The following is a 20,704-nucleotide window of genomic DNA, read 5'->3' on the forward strand; positions in this document are numbered from 1 at the left end:
GGACATAAGTCTTTTCCCTTTGTTTTAAGCCACACCTGGTGGTGCTCAGGGCTTGACTTGGGGGACCACAGATAGAGTTGGGATTGAATTAAGGTCACTTATGTGCAAGACCAGTATCTTACTCGGTATGATCTCTTCAGTCCCCGTTATTTTCTAGGAATCATCTAGAAAAGACAGAGCACCCCATTTGCAATATGGGACGCCTTATTGCAAAGGCAGTTCTTGCTGTGCTTGTTAGAGAAAGGGCTAAGAGGAAGGTGTGGGACTATAATGGAGGCTCCCCATTTCTTGGCCATCCACAACCCAAGCCTCGAGAAAGCCTACTGGAAAGTGGCCTAACCATACCCCCGAGATTAGACAAACTCACATCCTCAGAAATACCAGATGAGTCAGACACTGACATGCTGTGTGGAGGGAGTCGATGAAACCACATGCCTGGCAGGGCACCATTCCTCGCCCACGTACGCACGCAAGCACGGAAGTATGATCCAGGCCTGGCTGAGGCTCTTCCTGCAGTGCTCCACGCAGCCGTGGCAGTGACTAGGGGCAGACAGTCCTATGAAGCTTGTGTACGTCTTTAAAGGTGCATGGACAAGATTTAAAAGACCACCTCTGGCCTCTCCTCAAGCCCTCCCCTTTGGGTCCATCTCGCCTGTCCAGTGTCCAGTGGGTCCAGGGAGCACCTCACACACTCTGCCCAGGGACCCATTGTTGAGGGATGTACTCACCAGTGGCCCCCTCCCCCAGACCCTCTTGCTTCAGCGCCCACACCCTGGGCTGGGCAGTGCGCCTGTCCCGGGCTCTAGCAAAGACAGGGCTGTTTACAGATGAGGCAGCAGACACTGTCATTTCAGAATCCTGTCATTTATCTTGATATCTATCCTCTAAGCAGGTCTCTAAATCTAAACAAGTGATTTGAAAGCACAACTGGGCACATAGGGCCGCCTCTTCCTTTCATTTCTGGGGAGCTCTGGGGCTCCTGTGGAGTCAGGTGTGTGAATGAAGGTTCCCAGGGCTCACTGCCTGTGGGCTGTGTCCAACACGACTGGCACTTCTGGAAACGGGTTTGTGTGCCCACCAGGACTGGCAAGCCTGCACTGCTGCTTCTTTAACTGGCTGGGGCAGACCCCTAGAGGCAGATGCAGGCGTGCCCTGAGGCGGCCATGGAGGCAGGGGTTGGAGGAGACAGGGGACAACACCCCTGGGGACAAATGCCCAGGTTCCGGCCAACTGAGCAACACAGCACAGCACAGCACATAGCGCCCCCTGGCGGCCAAGCCTGCCCAGGAAGCGATGCCAAGGAAGCCAGGCTGCGGGCAGGGCTGACCAGGGCTCCGAGACCCACCCACAGCCTCTGTGAGTGACGAGCTAAAGTAGCTGGGCACGGAGGCAGAGCAGAAGGTCACTGGGGAGATTCTTGGCAAGACCGGAGTAACAGAATCCGGACAAGCTACATAAACGTGGGTTTAAGCAGGCCACCAAGAAACTCGACCTGAGATAAATCTCTCCGAGTTCATCCTGGAGACGAGACGCACGCGTATGTGTTACTTGTCTCCCCAGGTGCCTGCCACGTCCTGCCTATGGGTCTAGGACTCCCTACGGGGCACCCAAAGGCTGCCCAGTAACTCCCCACCAACAGAGGTGTCAAGCCCACATCACCATCTTTTCTATTTGGAGCCCTGAGTGGGAAGTGGAGGGCACTTTGCCTTGCATGCAGCTGACCCGGGTTTGGTCCCCAGCATCCCATCAGGTCCCCCCGAGGCCCACCAGTCCTGAGTGCAGAGCCAGAAATAAACCCTGAGCACTACTGGGTGTGGCCCCAAAGCAAAACTAGAGAAACTCAAGATCAGAGAGGGCTCCCCTTTATTCTTCATGCTCTCTATTAGGGAGACCGCAACGTGCGATCCAGAAATGCTGGGTCCACAGGCAGACCCCACCTTTGGTCCCTTTCCCCAGCCTGTTGCAGCAGGCGGATACATGGGCACCCCTGCCAAGGCATCTGAGGCTGCTAACCACATGCTTTTATTTTTGGTTTTTGGGTCACACCCGGCTGCGCTCAGGAGTTACTCCTGGCTCTGTGCTCAGAAATCACTCCTGGCAGGCTCGGGGGACCATATAGGTTGCCGGGATTCGAACCACCATCCATACTGGATCGTGCGAGGCAAATGCCCTACCGCTGTGCTATCTCTTCGGCCCTAGCCAGGTGTTTTTAAAACGAACAGTTGGGGGTCAGCAGCTCGCCACTCTGATCCAGGCCTTCTGAGCCCCCTCTGGGTCCTTCTTGGTCCCTCTGTGTGAGCGGCAAACAAGGTTCCCCGTCACTTCATCGAGTCAGAAAAGAAGACAGCACTTGGGAGCACCCATCCGCTCAGGGGCTGGAGAAACACTGAGTCCCAATTTTCAGGGGGCAGTGCAGTGCAGTCTCTGTGTTGCTGTCACCCCTGCTGGGGCCACCAGCATGGGCACGGGATTGGGGGGACCCCTACTCAGCGCTGGTTAGGAAGTTTTCCCCTCAGTGATCTTTTCCTGTAGAGCCTTGCTCTAGGGGGCAGTTTCTCTTTCGCCATATCCTCCATTTCTCGAGACCTGATTTTCTCCATGGCACCCGGGAGTTTGAGGTTGTAGTCAGTGGTGACGTAGGGGATGGTGCCTTCCGGGCCTCGCTGCAATAGAGGACAGACCGAAGGGACATTGAGAGGGGGCAGTGGGGCTCCCACGGAGCAAGGCACAGCACAGGCCTCGGCAGTGGGAGACAACACCCACCCCAGGGATGGGGGCCCAGCTGCTGCACCTGGATCTGGAAGACAAAATGCGGGATGGATATGGCACCCAGCAGCAAGCAGTTGACGGTGCGCAGCTTCTCTGGGAGTATGGGGGTGAGGATGTGGTAGAGCTTCTTCTCCATGTCAATCCCCCGGCAGATCCCTGAAAAGACACAAGTCAGGGGAAGGGCTGCATCACCCCACTGAGGGCTCGCCAGCTACCATTTCACTATTCCTTTTTTCTGGGGCCACACCTGGCCAGGCTGAGCGGTTCCTCCTGACTGCCAGGAGTCCAGATGTGTTACCAGCTAGGCAAGCGCAAGACCCTCGAGACTCTCTCCAGCCCCATCACCCCCACTTTTTTTGTTTTTAGGCCATACTGGGCAGTGCTCAGGGGATCTCCTGGATCTGCACTCAGGAACCACTACTGACTCAAGGGTCTCTAGGATGCCAGGAACAGAACCCGGTTGGCCACATGCAAGGCAAATGCCCTCCCCACTGTGCTGTCACTCTGGACCCTTTTGTTCTTTTTTTTTTTTTTTTTTGGTTTTTGGGCCACACCCGTTTGACGCTCAGGGGTTATTCCTGGCTATGTGCTCAGAAATCGACCCTGGCTTGGGGGGACCATATGGGACGCTGGGGGATCGAACCACGGTCCGTTCCTTGGCTAGCGCTTGCAAGGCAGACACCTTACCTCTAGCGCCACCTTCCCGGCCCCCCTTTTGTTCTTTTGTTTTGTTTTGGTTTTGGTTTTTGGGTCATACCTGGCAGGGCTCAGGGGTTCCTCTTGGCTCTATGCTCAGAAATTGCTCCTGGCGAGCTCAATATGGACGCTGGAATTCGAACCACCGACCTTCTGCATGGGAGGTAAATGCCTTATCCATGCTATCTCTCCGGCCCCGACCCTTTTGTTCTTTCTGTTTGTTTGTTTGTTTGTGGTTTTTGGGTAATACCCGGCAGTGCTCAGGGGAAACTGCTGGCTCCATGCTCAGAAATTGCTCCTGGCAGGCAAGGGGAACCATATGGGAAGCCTGATTCGAACTGATGACCTTTTGCATGAAAGGCAAACGCCTTTCCTCCAATCTATCTCTCCGGCCCGACCCTTTTGTTCTTATCTTTGACTTTTTTCCCTCACCTTTCATATAAAAACTACCTACTATGCGTCACCCATCTGCAGAAAGCAGGGTCAAGACCCACAAACTCAGAAGAGAAGATATACCAAAACCAAGAGACTGGCCCCTCACTGCTACGAGTCCACAGCCCTGGGGAGGACAGAAGGTCCCTCTTGCCACTCACCAAAGCCCAGGCAGTCGCAGAGCGGGGTCTGGGCCAGCAGGATGGGCCCGTGCGTGTCACCCCGCACCTCGTCCACGATGTGGCACAGGCCTAGCCAGCTGGCGTTCACCGCGTACAGAATGTGGGTGGGCGCCACATCAGCGTGGAGGACCCGAAGAGCCACCGCATTGAAGGGGACCTGGGGGATGGAAGGCTTGTGGGGCACAGGCCAGGGCTGGGGCACTGTGTTCTCCGAGCACCGGGGGAGGGGGATAGGGAGGAATGTGGGTAAGGAGGCGCACCAGGTGCAGAAATCCCGGGTCCTCGGGTACCACCAGATCAAGCCCTCAAGAACCAAGAAACAGGGAGTAGACACCCCTGGAAGGATGCGTGTGTTATGAATGACAAGGTGGGGACTTTGCACCAATCTGACTTTCTAATTTAGACCGTATTTTCCAATGTATAAGACGGCTTTTGAAATAAAAAAAAAAAAAAAAGTCAACCGAAAATCGGGGTTTGTTTTATACACCGAGTATATCCCAAAAAACATTTAAATATGCCGCTAGGGGCCGGAGAGATAGCATGGAGGTAAGGTGTTTGCCTTTCATGCAGAAGGTCATCGGTTCGAATCCCGGCGTCCCATATGGTCCCCTTGTGCCTGCCAGGAGCAATTTCTGAGCATGGAGCCAGGAATAACCCCTGAGCACTGCCGGGTGTGACCCAAAAAAATCACAAAATAAATAAATAAATATGCCGGTAGACAAAAATGGTCTGGATATTGCCACGAAACGAATCTTCTAACTTGATCCTGCACCAGTCACTGCCAGGCTGCTCGGACCGCCTCTCTGCCTCTCTCAGCCAATCCTAGCAGGCTTTTTATGCATGCAAATTAGACAATGTTCTGGACCCGAATCTACACTGTCAAAAGCTGCTCAGATTGGCCAGAGTCAGAGAGGAAGTCTATGGCAGTAGAACCTTTGAACCTTTGCTTGTTGGATTGGCTCACTGTGGTACATACAGTTGCAGCACAGGAACGTTCTGTCTGATACAGCGAATATAGGCATAAACCTATGTTTTAACTGCAAAATTAGGGGGTTGTCTTATACGCCGGAAAATACGGTACATCTCCTTTCTTTCCATGGTGCACCTACATTAAGTTTTTTTTTGGGAGGCCACATCCGTGGTGGTCAGGTCTTTCCCCTGGCCCTGCACTCAGGGATCATTCCTGGCAGAGCTAAGGGACCCTGTGGGGTGCCAGGGAGAGAGCCCGAGTTAGGCCTCTTACTTACTCTCTCCTCTCTCTGGCCCGTTTTTGGTTGGCTTTTGGGTCACACCCGAGTGTGCTCAGAGCTTACTGTTGGGCTCTGGCTCCAAAATCACCCTATTTAGCAGGGCTGGGGAGACCCTGTGCAAACCTGCATGGGCCACGTATCACGCAAGCACGCTCGCCACTGTCCCATAATGCTGCCCTTGGTGATGCTCAGGGCTCTGTGCTTGGGAATCATTCTTGGCAGGCATACGGGGTGCCAGGGATGGAACATGGATGGGCTGTGTGCAAAGCAAGACTCCTCCCCGCTGTGCGTGGCTCCAGGTTCCCACAGAGCAAGGCGCCCAGGAGGTGGAGGGGGGGTAGTAGGACCATGCCTACAGTGTCTTGTCCCAAAGGACAGAGCTCCCCTGAATCACATCCAGACACTAATACCCCAGATGCTTTGAGAACAAGGAGTGGCCCAGGCTTCAGAGGTCTGGCAGGTCACAGGAATCTGGGGATTGAAGGCCAAGATGATGCTCCAGGGGGGTGGGGAGGAAGGGGAGAAGGAGGCAGAGCGGGGTCCCCTGGGGGTGGTGCTGGCCCTGCCCCCCACTCGGCCGGGCGCCTCCAACCTCCATTTATGAAATGGGGCCACGAGCAACAGGCAGGCCAGGTGCTCTGCGAGGAGAAAGGGCCCGGCTTGTGTGGACGTGATGAACAAAGTTGGGCAGGGCAGGGCAGGGCAAGCCAAGGAAGGAACCGAACCTCAAAACCTCTGCGCGCACAGAGTTACCTGGTAGGGGGTGAGGCCTTGCAAGGGGCAGAGCGGCTTCGGCACAGGCGGTTGCAGCAGGCCCAGGTAGCCCAGCACAGCCAAGTCCCGTAGGACCTTGTTATGCTGCTCTCTGCAGGGTTAATGAAGCCCAGTCAGGTGGGGCGGAGCAGAAGCCCGCAGAGCACCAGTGTGAATGCTTCCCACAGCGGGACTAGAGCACTCCCTGATGATGCAAAGAGACCCACCAGGGTGCACTCCCCAAAGCAAGACCTGGAAATACTTCCAGGGGGCAGACAAGGAGCAAGAGAGAAAGTGGAAACGTGGCCAGGCACAAACTGTGGCTAGTGCCAACAGTCTGACAGGCTTGCATATGGGAGACCTTGGCTCCGGCCCTAGCCCCGCAGGAAACTCCCACCCCTGGCAGAAAACAGGGATATAGCCCCTTAACAGAAAATAAGTTAAGCCTTGCAAGCACTAGCCAAGGAACGACTGCAGTTTGATCCCCCGGTGTCCCATATGGTCTCCCCCCCCCCCCCCCCCCCCCCCCGCCAAGCCAGGGTCGATTTCTGAGCGCTTAGCCAGGAGTAACCCTTGAGCATCAAACGTGTGTGGCCCGAAAAAAAAAATAGTTAAAAAAAAAAAAAAAAAAAAAAAAAAAAAACCCGGGGCCGGGCGGTGGCGCTGGAGGTAAGGTGCCTGCCTTACCTGCGCTAGCCTAGGAGACGGACCGCGGTTCGATCCCCCGGCGTCCCATATGGTCCCCCAAGCCAGGAGCGACTTCTGAGCGCATAGCCAGGAGTAACCCCTGAGCGTTACCGGGTGTGGCCCAAAACCAAAAAAAAAAAAAAAAAAAAAAAAAAAAAAAAAAAAAAAAAAAAAAAACCCACATTGGACCGGAGCTATAGCACAGTGGGGAGGACGTATGCCTTGCATGTTAGCTGACCTGGGTTCTATCCCCAGCATCCCACAGGGCTCCCTGAGCAGTGCCAGGAATGGTCCCTGAGTGCAGAGCCAGGAATACCGGTAAGCATTGCTGGGTATGGCCCAAAAAAGAAAATAACACCAAACCTGGGAACAGGAGAACCTGAAAAAAATGGATGGAAACAAAAATCCTTCAGGTCCAGAAAGCAGCAAGGCCGAGCACAAGCTCCGCACGCAGGAGGCCAGGTCTGTGGGGATGCAGGGCAGGACTAGGCCCATTGCAGGGGGGCTCAAAATCCAAAGGCACCAACCAAGAGCGCTCGCCCACCTGTTACGGTCAGTTTTCCTGAACAGGAACTTGGTCTGAACGATTAGCAGCTTGTGGTTGGCGAAGATGACGGGGCCAGAGCCCTCCTGCTCCTCGTCCGTGAGCTCCGCGTCGGGGAACTTGGGCAGCTGGAAGCCTCGGTCACGGGCCAGGACCTTTCTCCTGGTATACAGCCCGTCCATGACGTCCACGTCGCTGGCCGTGAGGTTGGGCATGTACGGGCTGTGGTTCGACTGCAACTGCACCACGTGGCTGGGTGCCAGCAGGCGGATGAGGTCGACGAGCAGCTTCAGCCCTTGGCCTTGTGGGGGGGTGTGGGGGGCCGTCATGGCACAGAGAGAAGCAGCCGCACCCCCAACCCCCCTGCAGTCACCTGCGCCCGGGCCCACCTGTCACCCAGCCCATGGTATTGATGATCAGCGGTGCTTCTCTCCTGTAGGCTCCGAAGACAAATTTCACCGCCTCAATGAAGTTCTCACAGCTGTCCTTACATGTCGGCTGACCCAGGTACACCATCTTCTGGGGGGTCCTCTGGTGCATGAAAGGGGGCCCTGAGAAGACACAGAACAAGCAATCAGGCGCCATTGACACTGGAGGGAGGGGAGGAGAATCAATATCCCTGCAGCCAGCAGCGAAGGCAGGAGCTGGCTTCCAGGAATCACATCCAAGAGCGGGTGACCCAGAAGGCAGGACCCGGGGTGGGGAAAGGGCAGCCAAGCCAGACACAGATGTGGGGATGGGGGTGCACCCCAAAACTGACCACCAGTCCATAAACAGAGATGTGGGAAAAGGGGTGCAAACCCCAAAACTGATGTGCCAGGGAATGTGACTCAAGTGGCAGAGTGCAGGCCTGAAGTACTGGCCTTGCACAAGGCGGACCCCAGTTTCTCTCCCCAACACTGCACAGGGTCCCCTGAGCATTGTCTGGAGGAAGATATGGCACAAGTCTGTGCCCCCTCACCTCCAAATTAGACAAAACAAAAGGACCGGAGCAGTCCTGCAGGTCCTAGTCACTGCCTTGGCACGTGCCAGACCTGGGTTCGATCCCTGACATCTCATATAGTGGCGCGAATTTGCAAGGAGTGAGACCAGAGCAAAGTCAGGCGAGCTCTGAGCACCATCAGGTAGGTTCGAGTCCCTCCTCCTCATACCAAAAGCCTTGTCACCCTTGAATTTCAGAAGGCTGACAAGATGTGCGTGGAAGCCAGGTATTCCATACCTAGAACGGGTTCTGTGATGTTCAGTAAAGAAATGCAGCCCGGAGGGGTAAATTCCGTCTGTCCCAGGTCACACTCCAGGTAGTCAACACAAGGGAGACTAGAAATAAAGAAATGGGCTGGAGCGACAGCATACTGGGGAGGGAGACTGCTTTGCACGTGGCCAAACCGCCAGCATCCCACAGGGTCCCTGAGCCTGCCAGGAGTTTTTTCTGAGTGCGGAGCCAGGAGGAAGGCCTGAGCACAGCCAGGTTTGGCCCCAAACAGAAACAGCTATCTGGGGGCTGGAGCAAGACCACAGTGGGTAGGGCATTTGCCTTGCACGCCACAGAGCCAGCACCAACCGAGGTTCGATCCCCAGCATCCCTTTTGGTCCCCCAAGCCTGCTAGGAGTGATTTCTGAAAGCAGAACACGAGGAATCCCTGAGTACAGTCGGGTGTGGGACCTCCCACCAAGAAAGAGGTCCTTACTAGGAATCTCTGGCTCCGAACCACCAGGTCCTACCAGTGCCTCCTCCTTCGTAGGCAGGGGGTCTGAGCCGCTGGTGCGCCCAGGGGCACCTGCTTTCACTTTTCCCACAGTAGAGCCACCGCTCACCGCTGCCCAGCCAAGACCCTCACTGGCTGCAGAGACGGAGTGCAGCTCCGAGTAGAGTGAGTACCTGGTTCCTGACCTATCACCATCCCCCGCCCCACTCCCACCCCCCCGAAAGCTCAGTGCTCATGTCTAGCGCCAGGCACTCACCTGTTGAGGAGCTGGTTGATGAGGTACCTGGTGAACGTCGACTTCCCCACGTCCTGATGCCCGCACACCAGGATGACTGAGCAGCCATCCACCTCTTCTGCGGGGGAGAAAAGCCTGGCGTGAGGTGCAGCACTCAGCGCAGGAGGAGTTCCCCCTGCCCAGGACCCGGGCCTGGGCTCACCACAGGAGTCGTTGACCAGCTCCTCCAAGGCGGAGAGGGCGCTCTCGGTCAGGCGCAAGCCGTTCTTAAGCTTGTCACTCTTGATGCCCGTGTCCTTCAATTCTGGATGCTCATAGACAGCCTGGGAGGTTGAATTTTGGAAACACCGAGGTCAGGAAAGGTCAGCGGGCACCTTCTCGTCCACTTACTGGCATAAGCCCCGTCAGCTGTGAGAAAGCTGGACCCGGCCCTATTTCTTTCTTTTTCTTTATCTTTTGGTTTTTGGGCCACACCCAGGGGTGCTCAGGGGTTACTCCTGGCTGCCTGCTCAGAAATAGCTCCTGGCAGGCACGGGGGACCATATGGGACACCGGGATTTGAACCAACCACCTTTGGTCCTGGATCAGCTGCTTGCAAGGCAAACACCGCTGTGCTATCTCTCCGGGCCCCTATTCTTTTTAAAATAAAATGGGGGGGGGGTGTTTGGAGCCAGAGCAATAGCATAGCGGTAGGGCGCTTGCCTTGCACACATCCACCAACCGTAGTGGACGTCGGTTCGATTCCTGGCATCCCATATGGTCCCCCAAGCCTGCCGGGAGCGACTTCTGAGTGCAGAGCCAGGAGTAACCCAACCCCTGAGTGTTGCCAGGTATGACCCAATAAACCAAAAAAAAGAATTAATTTGGGGAGGCCCAAAGTGATAGCACACTGCTGGATGTTTGCCTTGTATGAGGCTAACCTGGGTTTGATCCCAGGCATCCCATAGGGTCCCCTGAGCCTACCAGGAATGATTTCTGAATGCAGAGCCACAAGTAACTTAAGAGCTGCTGGGTGTGGCCCAAAAAAACCAACAACAAAAAAATTTTTTTGTTTGTTTTTGGGCCACACTCAGTGACACTCCAGGGTTACTCCAGGCTATGCGTTCAGAAATCATTCTTGGCTCAGGGGACCACACTGTACGCCAGGACTCGGACCCAGGTCTGTCCTAGGTCAGCCACATGCAAGGCAAAGGCCCTACCACTGTGCTTATTACTCTGGCCCCAATTTATTTATTTATTTATTTATTTATTTATTTATTTATTTATTTGGATTTGGGCCACATTCGGCGGTGCTCAGGGGTTACTCCTAGCTCTGTGCTCAGAAATCACACCTGGCAGGCTCGGGGGACCATATGTGATTCTGGGGATCAAAACCGGGTCTGTCCCGGGTTGGCCGAATGCAAGGCAAAGGCCCTACTGCTGTGCTATTGCTCTGCCCCCTCCCAATTTAATTATTATTTTATTTAAGCACCATGGATACAAAGTTATCCGTGTTTCGAGTTTCAGTCAGTGTGTATCACCCTTCACCAGTGCATATTTCCTGCCACCAATGTCTCCAGTTTGCCCTCACCCCTGTCTGCCTCTGAAGCAGACATATTCTTTCTTTTCTTTTTTCTTTCTTTTTTTTTTTTTTTTAGTTTCTGGGCCACACCCGGCGACGCTCAGGGGTTACTCCTGGCTCTGGGCTTAGAAATTGCTCCTGGCAGGCTTGGGGGATCCTATGGGATGCTGGGAATGCAGGTCCGTCCGGTGTTGGCCGCATGTAAGGCAAACACCCTACTGTGCTATCTCTCTGGCCCTCTCCCCCCACTTTTTTTTTTTTTTTTGGTTTTTGGGCCCACACCCAGCAGCGCTCAGGTGTTCCTCCTGGCTCTACACTCAGAAATCGCTCCTGGCAGGCTCGGGGGACCCTATGAGATGCTGGGATTCAAACCACTGTCCATCTGCATATAAGGCAAACACCCTGCCTCCATGCTATCTCTCCGCCCCTCTTTCCCTTTTTGACACTGGTTTTGCACTACTGTTAATGAAGGGATACCATGCATATCACTTTCAGCACCCAGTTCTTGTCCAGAGAGATCAGTTCCGACTGTCATGGTCATAGTGGACCCTTCTTTACTCGAACTGCATTCTCCGCTCTTTATGACAAACTTCCTACCATGGGCTGGTCCTTCTGGCCCTCATCTCTATTGGCCCTGGAAACTATTACCATATTACCTTTTATTTTCCTTATGTCCCACAAACGAGTGAGCTTATTTGGTGTATCCCTCTTCCTCTCCACATCCATCCATGCATAAGCGAATTTCTGTCCTTATTTCTTAGTCCCGACCCCACCCCAGCCTAATTCTCCCTGACTCCCTTCTTTGGATCCAGAGAGCCAGAACAGAAGTTTCAGTGCTCGCTATGGACATACTTGCCCATGGCCCAAGACCCATCACAGCGGGTTCTTTAGGCCACGTCACTGTCTTGGAGATCACCCTTCCCAGCCCTAACTCAAAATTAAAAGCCACAGCACCCCCAAGGCTGGGGATGCAGTTCAAGTAGGTGCGCACACACCTAGCACATACGTGTGGCCCTGAATTTGATCTCCAACACCCCATTGCTCCCAAGCAATGTCACAAGTCTGCGGTCCTCAAGTGCCCTGGTCTGTCAAGTGCCCAACCAGACAGACCTGGCCCCACATGACAGAGCCAATCAAAGGGCAGGAAATGAGCAGGGTGCTGGGTCTACCTCTTGGAAGAAGATCGAGGACAGGCCTGGGTGGCTGAGTATGTAGTTCACTGTGGCGTTTTGCAGGCGTTCCAGCAAGATGACAGAACACAATGGGGAGAATTTGCTTATCACCCAATTTCTGTCCTCTGCAGAGACAAAGAGAAACAACCTTAAAACCTGCACAAGTCAAGTCTAGCCCACTGGGGCTGCCCTCACAGGCCCATGCAGGGACACTGCCTCAGAACCCCTCGAGGGGGAGGTGACCCATATAACAGGAACACACTAGGGACCAGAGAGCCCCAACCAGGATGCTTCCGACTGGCTATGTGCAATTTGTCTTTTTTTTTTTTCTTTTTGGGCCACACCCGGTGACGCTCAGGGGTTACTCCTGGCTATGTGCTCAGAAGTCGCTCCTGGCTTGGGGGACCATATGGGAAACCGGGGGATCGAACCTCGGTCCATCCAAGGCTAGCGCAAGCAAGGCAGGCACCTTACCTCTAGCGCCACCGCCCGGCCCGCTATGTGCAATTTGGAGACTGTTTTGCTCACATGTAAAATGGTGAGAACCAGAGATAGGCAGGCATTTAAGCATTTGCCTAGTACCTTGCTGATGCTGGTTTCATATAGGGTCCCCTAAACAGGCCAGGGGCCACTCTTGAGCACAGAACCAGGAATAGCCTCCTGAACAATGCCAAGGAACCCAAAATACAAAAGTAAGGGGACCAATAGGGCTGGAATCAATAGCACAGCCGTAGGGTAGGATGTTTGCCTTGCACATGGCTGACCCTGGTTTGATCCCCAGTGCCCCATTTGTCTCCTGAGCCTGTCAGGAGTGATATCTTTTTGGGCCATACCCAGTGACGCTCAGGGGTTACTCCTGGCTATGTGCTCAGAAATCACTCCTGACTTGGGGGAAATGCCAGGGGATCAACCTGCGGTCCATCCTAGGTTAGTGCGTCCAAGGCAAATGCCCTACCGCTTGAGTTACCACTCCAGCCCCTGCGAGTGATTTCTATGCACAGAGGCAAGAGGAGCCAATGAGCACCACTAGGTGCTCCCAAAACCAAAAACCAAAAAAAAAAAAAAAAAAAAAAAAAAAGTGGGGGAAGGGGGACAGTACAATAGGTAAGGCACTTGCTTGGATGTGGCCAACCTGGGTTCTATCCATCACCAGCACCATATATGGGTGCCTAAGGCCACAAGTGACCCATGAGTGCAGAGTCAGGAATAAATCCAAACTATATCTGGGAATGCCCCAAAAACAAAGCAAAAAATAAAATAATAAAAAGGTATAAATAGTCCCAGTGTTACGTACCAGGTGAGGTTCTGAACTGAGTGCACCATGCTTAGAGGGAGCACAGCAAAGTCCTGAAAATCATGCCCCCTATGATGGCCCAGCCTCGGCAAGCCACCCCTTTCCCCTTCCTTACCCAGTTTGACGTGAGGTTTAAGCGAGAGTCGAACGTCCTTTCTGATCTCTTTCTTGCATTTCTCTGGCACGAAGTAATGGACGGCTTCGATGCACAGGCGGGAGTGAGTGTAGGAGGAGAACAGGTCCTGGGCGGGCTGGCCTGCGCTGATGGTGAAACCCAGCACCTGTACCTGGCCATAGAGGCAGGTCACCCGGCAGTAGCCGCTGAAAGTAAGGCCCTAGGAAAGAACACACGGGGTTCTCTTACACACACTTGCACACCTCTACAACCTTCCTGAGTGGGGAGAGTCATGATCCTGGGTACCATCACGCGCTGCAGAGCCCTTGCTCCTTTTTCCTGCACTGGGAATGGGGCCTCCAGGGACCCCAAGACACTGTCATTGGACTCTCGGTGTACATTTTTCTTTTTTTGGTTTTGGAGTCACGCCTGGCGATGCACAGGCAAGTGATTTCTGGTTCTGCTCTCAGGCATTACACCTGGCGATGTTCAGGGGTGACTCCCGCCTTTGCACTCAGGAATCACTCATGGCGGGTGGGAAATGGGGACCCTATGGGATGCTGGGGACCGAACTAAGGGTCGTCCACATGCCAAGCAAGTGTGTTCATACACGCACCCCAGCCCTTTGGGGTACATGTTGGCACTGATTAAGTTACACTTGCTCTCTCGCGGGGAGGGAGCCGAAAGCTGGGTTGGGATACCCCCCAAACAGCTGCAAGCCACAGGGCTAAGATCCCTGAAGAGAGAACCTAAGAGCACCCGGTTCCAAGGGGTCTTCCTCTGCTCCCCTCTGAGACCTACCCACTTTCCTTTTTGTTTTTGGGTCACACCTGGCTCTGTGCTCAGAAACCGCTCCTGGCAGGCTCAATGGAGGGGGGGGGAACCCTCTGGGATGCCCTATGGGATTCGAACCACCGTCCTTCTGCATGCCAGGCAAACGCCTGAGCTCCATGCCATCTCTCCGGCCCATGGGCATCTTTAAAGACTCTGCATTTGCAGACTTTGGTTCTGTTCTTTTGTTGGTTTTGTTTGGGGGCTCTCAGGGGTTCCCCCTGTAAGCTCTGTGCTCAGAAACCGCTCCTGGCAGGCTCAATGGAGGTGGGGGCGGACCCTCTGGGATGCCATACGGGATTCGAACCACAGTCCTTGTGCATGCCAGGCAAACGCCGTGGCTGCATGCCATCTCTGCGGCCCATGGGCATCTTTAAAGACTCTGCATTTGCAGACTTTGGTTTTGTTTGGGGGCTCTCGGAGGTTCCCCCTGTAACCTCTGCGCCCAGAAACCATTACTCCTGGCAGTCAGGGGGCAGGCTCAAGGGCGGGGAGGCCCTGGGGTGGCCCTGGGCTCGAACCCACCTTCTCGACGGCCAGCACCATGAGGACGCGGCCCGGGCCCACGGTGCGCAGGTTACCGGCGATGTGCCAGGCCGCCTTGGAGCCGCGTGCGGGGCCCGGGGTGGCGTCCGGGCCGGGGCGGGGGCCGGGATCGGGGCCGGGGTCGGGATCGGGGCCGGGGTCGGGGTCCGGGTCGGGGCCGAGGCTGGGCGGGCGCCGGGCCGCGGCCTTGCCGGGCTTCCGCACCTCGCGCGCGCCCTCCCGCCACGCCTCGCCCGCCGCCTGCGCCTGCAGCAGCCGCCGCTTCAGCCGCTTGCCCCCGCGCTGCGCCCCGAGCCGGCCGCGGCGGCCCCGGGCCAGCGAGGCGGGCGGCCGCGCCTTGCGCGCTCGGACCCAGGACGGACGCGGGGCCTGCGGGGAGTCCGCCATCTCGGCCCGCGCTCACTCCCGCGCTCGCTCGCGCCCGGGTCTCGCGAGGTCGCGCGTCTTCTCGCCCCGACCCCGCGAGTCTCGCGAGACTTCTTGCCTTCCGAGTTCCGGATGGGAGACAAGACACCGAAGCGGTAGCTCGCTCACTCGCTCTCGCACTCGCTCTCTCGCGGGCTCCCCCTGCCGGTGGGATGACCGAACGGCGCCTCTGCAGCCTGGGCCTTGGTCTCAGACGCTCAGACAGAGGCTCTGGCCCCCACCTAGGCAGGCAAGGGGAGGGAGGGAGAGATGGAAGGATGGAGGGGTGGATGGATGGATGGAGGGAGGGAGGGAGAGATAGAGGGAGAGATGGAGGGATGGATGGATGGAGGGGTGGAGGGGTGGAGGGGTGGATGGATGGATGGAGAGATGGATGGAGGGATGGATGGAGGGAGGGAGGGAGAGAGAGATGGAGGGATGGAGGGGTGGATGGAGGGATGGAGGGATGGATGGAGGGAGGGAGGGAGAGATGGAGAGATGGAGGGGTGGATGGATGGAGGGGTGGAGGGATGGATGGAGAGATGGAGGGAGGGAGGGAGGGATGGAGAGATGGACGGATGGATGGATAGAGAGATGGATGGAGGGAGGGATGAGGGTGGAGGAGTGGATGGATGGATGGATGGATGGATGGATGGACAGAGATGGAGGGAGAGAGGGAGGTAGGGATGAAGAGATGGACGGATGGATGGATGGAAGGAGGGAGGGGTGGATGGAGGGATGGAGGGTGGATGAATGGATGGATGGAGAGATGGAGGGATGAAGAGGTGGAGGGATGGAGGGATGGAGGGGTAGATGCATGGATGGAGGGAGGGAGGGAGGGAGAGATGAGGTAGGGTGGATGGGTGGGTGGATGGATGGTTTGAGGGCAGGGAGTTGGGGCAAACCGACCTCCTCTCCTCTCTTTACCTTCAGAAACTTCGAGAAAGAAAAGCCTACACCCCCAAATTCAGCTCCTGAGATAACTACCCCTGGGATGTTATTTTTTATTTATTAATATCTTTATTTAAACACCTTGATTACAAACATGATCGTGGTTGGATTTCAGTCATATAAAGAACACCCCCTTCAACAGTGCGGATGTTATTATTTTAATTTTAATTTTAATTTTTTTTTTGGTTTTTGGGCCACACCCGGCTATGCTCAGGGGTTACTCCTGGCTGTCTGCTCAGAAATAGCTCCTGGCAGGCACGGGGGACCATATGGGACACTGGGATTCGAACCAACCACCTTTGGTCCTGGATCGGCTGCTTGCAAGGCAAACGCCGCTGTGCTATCTCTCCGGGTTCCTATTTTTTAATTTTTCTCCCCTGAAGAATTGGTAGTTTAAACAAACCAGAAAATTTGCATCTTCAGCTTGGCTTGGCGTGCACTAGTCTGGGTTGGCACTAAAGGCAGCAATTCTGGCTGGCAAGGAAAATTCATTTAAAATGTCAGTACCGGAAAAACTGAAGAACTTGGGCATAGAGGGGGAAATGTCAAATCCAAGCCTCAGTTTTCAGTGGGCCCGGATAACGATTGTGGAGTCAACAACTCGAGATGGGCCCGGAGAGATAGCACAGCGGTGTTTGTCTTGCAAGCAGCCGATCCAGGACCAAAGGTGGTTGGTTCGAATCCGGTGTCCCATATGGTCCCCCGTGCCTGCCAGGAGCTATTTCTGAGCAGACAGTCAGGAGTAACCCCTGAGCACCGACAGGTGTGGCCCCAAAACAAAAACAAACAAAAACACCCAAAACAACTCCTGACAACCCTGTCCTTTAGGATCCCCCCACATATAAGCTGCCTTTTGGGTCAGGTTGGATAGACAGTACAGGCATTAAGGCACTTATTTTTGCATTTAACAGGCCTGGATTATGGTTTTGTTTGTTGTGGGCTTTTTTTTTTTTTGAGCCACACCCAGTGGTGCTCAGGGGTTACTCCTGGCTGTCTGCTCAGAAATAGCTCCTGGCAGGCACGGGGGACCATATGGGACACCGGGATTCGAACCAACCACCTTTGGTGCTGGATCGGCTGCTTGCAAGGCAAACGCCGCTGTGCTATCTCTCCGCTGTGCTATCTCTCCGGGCCCAGCTTTTTTTTTTTTTTTTTTTCCACACCCGGTAGCATTCCTGGGTCATTCCTGGCTCTACACTCAGAAATCTTTCCTGGCAGGCTCGGGGGACCGTATGGAATGCCAGGATTCGAACCACCGTCCTTCTGCATGCAAGGCAAACACCTTACCTCCATGCTATCTTTCCAGCCCTCAGGCCCAGATTCTAACTCTGGCCACACTGCATGGTACCTGTGAGCCCTGAGCACAAACATGTGAATTCACCTCTCAAAAAAGTAGCAGCACATAAAAGAAAAGTCTTTGCCTTCCTGTCATCCCCCACTCCCATCTGAGCCAGGCACCCAAGAAAACAGAAGCCACCACCAGGCAGCGGAGGGGCCTGGTTTGCATGGGTGTCTGGGCCCTACCTAGTTTCTGAGACTGCTGGGCTAAGGCAAACAGATTCCTAAATCCACTTCCTTCAGGCCTCCTCTTTCATACACATGAGCTTGGACCGCACCCGCAGCTGCCAGCCTCCGCCACAGCCCACCTGTTCGATATGTCAATGGTATTGGCTTTCAGCTACCAAGACCCCTGAATTTTCTCTAGATGTAGGTCTCCTTAGGGACCACTTTTGACAGGGGTATGCTCCCCTCACTCCCCACAGAGCCCCACAGTGAGTGTCCATGACAGGTGAATGAAAAGTTGGCAGAACAACTGCTTAGTGAATGTGCTCACATTATCCTGCCTGCCACCACTCCTGGAGCTGACTCTGGTCCTTCCCTAAACAATGGTTGCCCCTTAGCATGCTGGCTTAGGCTTTGCCTGGCACAGCCCACTTCTATTACGGATGGTTCCTCTCCTATTCCTCAGCATATCGGGAGTGATCCCAAAAGGAAAACAACAAAGAAAACAAAACACAAAATAACGGCATTCTGGCAGACTGAAATCTTTGTTGTTATTGTTGTTGTTTTGGTTTTTGGGTCACACCCGGCAGCACTCAGGGGTTACTCCTGGCTCTGTGCTCAGAAGTTGCTCCTGGCAAGTACGGGGGACCATATGGATTCAAACCACCGTCCGTCCTGGATCAGCTGCGCGAAGGCAAATGCCCTACCACTGTGCTATATCTCTACCCCAGGTTGAAAGCTTTTTTTTGGGGGGGGGGCCACACCCGGCGTTGCTCAGGGGTTACTCTTGGCTGTCTGCTCAGAAATAACTCCTGGCAGGCACAGGGGACCATATGGGACACCGGGATTCGAACCAACCACCTTAGGTCCTGGATCGGCTGCTTGCAAGGCAAACACCGCTGTGCTATCTCTCCGGGCCCAGGTTGAAAGCTTTCTATGAGAACCCCAGCCCAGTGGTTTCCTAGCTCAGGAAGAGGAGAAAGAAAGGATCAAGAGAGTCTGGCTTCTCTCCTCCTCCAGTGCAGGTGCTTCCTGACTGTAGACAGATACTGCTGTCCTGGGTGATCCGGAAGACCAATCAGCAGGAGACTTGGCTGGGCTGCTTTCCTTGTAAGGGAGAGAGGGATAGACCAAAGACTAGGGTGCAGGCCCTGCCTACCCCCTACCTGGGTCCCATCCTTAGCCAACTTATCAAGGCCAATTGAGCACCTCCCGTGTGACTCTGGAGACATTAATATGCAGGATACTGGATCCTTGGATCCCAGCAATGGATCCCTGATCATCACTGAAGTGGCCCCAGAGCATCACTTGGGAATCTCAACCCCCCAGAAATCATAAAGCACATGACTATGGGCTCAAGTGGAAGAGTTTTAATATTATTTTATTCTATTTTATTTAGGATTTTGAGTCACACTCAGCAGTGCTCAGGGATTCATCCTGGCTCTGCACTCAGGAATCATTCCTGGCAGGCTTGGGGGACCCTATGGGATGCCTGGGATCGAAGTAGGGTTAGCTGCATGCAAAGCAAACACCTTACCTGCTATACTGTCATTCTGGCCCCAAGTTATGGATATTATTTTATCATTTATTTTTGTTTTGTCTTTGGGCCACACTCAGAGTCGCTCCTGCTCTGTGCTCAGAAATGATTCCTGGTAGGCTTGGGGGGGTTGCATATGGGTTTGCAAAGCAAATGCCCTCCCTGCTGTGCTCTGGGCCCTATTTTTTTCATAATTTAGTTCAAAAATTTTTTTGCCACGTTGGGAAGCAAATCTGAATTTTTTTTTTTTTTTGTGGTTTTTGGGTCACACCCGGCAGTGCTCAGGGATTATTCCTGGCTCCAGGCTCAGAAATTGTTCCTGGCAGGCACGGGGGACCATATGGGACGCCGGGATTCGAACCGATGACCTCCTGCATGAAAGGCAAACGCCTTACCTCCATGCTATCTCTCCGGCCCCGCAAATCTGAATTTTCTGTGTGCAAAGACACTGAGCTTCTGGCCACACACCAGAGATTCACTCACAGGCATAAGGAGGAATCACTCAGCACACAGAGGGTCTCCCATCTGACAGAGCCTGGTTCCTCCTCTATTTGCCCATCTGCAGGCACCTATTTGCCCATCTCTCATCTGCCCCAGTAACCCTGTGGTAGAGAAGAGTCACAGGGAAAACCAGAGCCTTTGCCCCTGCCCTGTGGCTTTCACTTGCCATAAACCTATTGCCCAAGGGCTGCCGGTACTTAAAGCAGAAGTTGGTGGAGACAGCTGGCCTGTGTGCATTTAGGAACTGGGTCGGGGGTCTTCTGTGTGTTGGGGAGCCCTGCTGCCTATGTTTGGACCATCTTTGTCCTGGGTCTGGCATCTTGCCTGACCAACTGCTGCTCTGCAAGCTTATTTGCCCCAAAATCTAAACTCTGCCATGCCTGGGCTCATCTCCACAGGTGCTGGTCGGTTGCTGCCAGACTGTTCGTTTATCTGCCTAATCTGAGTAGTGGGGTGTGGAGTCATAAATTACCCCAGGGATTTTCTTAGGCAGCACCTTTGTCTGCAGTTAGCAGCACAAAGACCTCCTGGAGAGCTCCACAGCAGACCAACAGGACCCTCCCCCCTTCATTATTTCCCACCTGGCTCCCTGCACAAGTCAGTGTTATCAGGGCAGAAAGGGCAGTGCCCACAGTCCAGGGGCAGGAGTTGCTAGGCAGGGCATGGTTGTGTTTCATCGATTGATGGATTCTCTGCACTTTGATGTCCCCATTCGCCTGAGCAGAGCGGATTGGAAGCTTCCCCTTGCCCAGCTGGTCAAAGGTAGGTCCGGTGGAGCTAGCAGGCCTTAGGGGATGTTCAGAGGCCTTTGAGCTCCTCAGGTAGGGGCACAGTGTCAACCCAGGGGCTCCCAGCCAGGATAAAAAAATGAAAGGTCCCCAGAGGGATAGAACAGTGGGGAGGACTTTTTTGCTTTGCACGAGGCTGACCCTGGTTCAATCCCCAGCATCCCATTTGGTCCCCAGAGTCTGCCAGGAGCTATATCTGAATAGGGAGTTAGGAGTAACCCCTGAGATGCGCTGGGTGTGGCCTCA

The 20,704-nt window shown here is 54.5% G+C and overlaps 1 protein-coding gene across 1 annotated transcript; it reads right to left on the minus strand.

The window, feature by feature from the left end:
- Window positions 1-2,016: 2,016 nt before the first annotated feature.
- NOL9 (nucleolar protein 9) lies at window positions 2,017-15,160 on the minus strand. Its single transcript, XM_049775433.1, has 12 exons — window positions 14,753-15,160; window positions 13,397-13,616; window positions 11,985-12,112; window positions 9,457-9,589; window positions 9,276-9,372; window positions 8,533-8,630; window positions 7,703-7,864; window positions 7,314-7,614; window positions 6,083-6,194; window positions 4,059-4,236; window positions 2,792-2,925; window positions 2,017-2,663 (listed from the first exon to the last, which is right to left on the minus strand). The coding sequence occupies exons 1-12, from the start codon at window positions 15,158-15,160 to the stop codon at window positions 2,487-2,489; spliced, it is 2,148 nt and encodes a 715-aa protein (XP_049631390.1). The 3' UTR covers window positions 2,017-2,486.
- Between the last annotated feature and the right edge of the window lie 5,544 nt (window positions 15,161-20,704).

This window comes from Suncus etruscus, chromosome 6 (genome assembly GCF_024139225.1).
Source record: "Suncus etruscus isolate mSunEtr1 chromosome 6, mSunEtr1.pri.cur, whole genome shotgun sequence".
Taxonomy (NCBI): Eukaryota; Metazoa; Chordata; class Mammalia; order Eulipotyphla; family Soricidae; genus Suncus; species Suncus etruscus.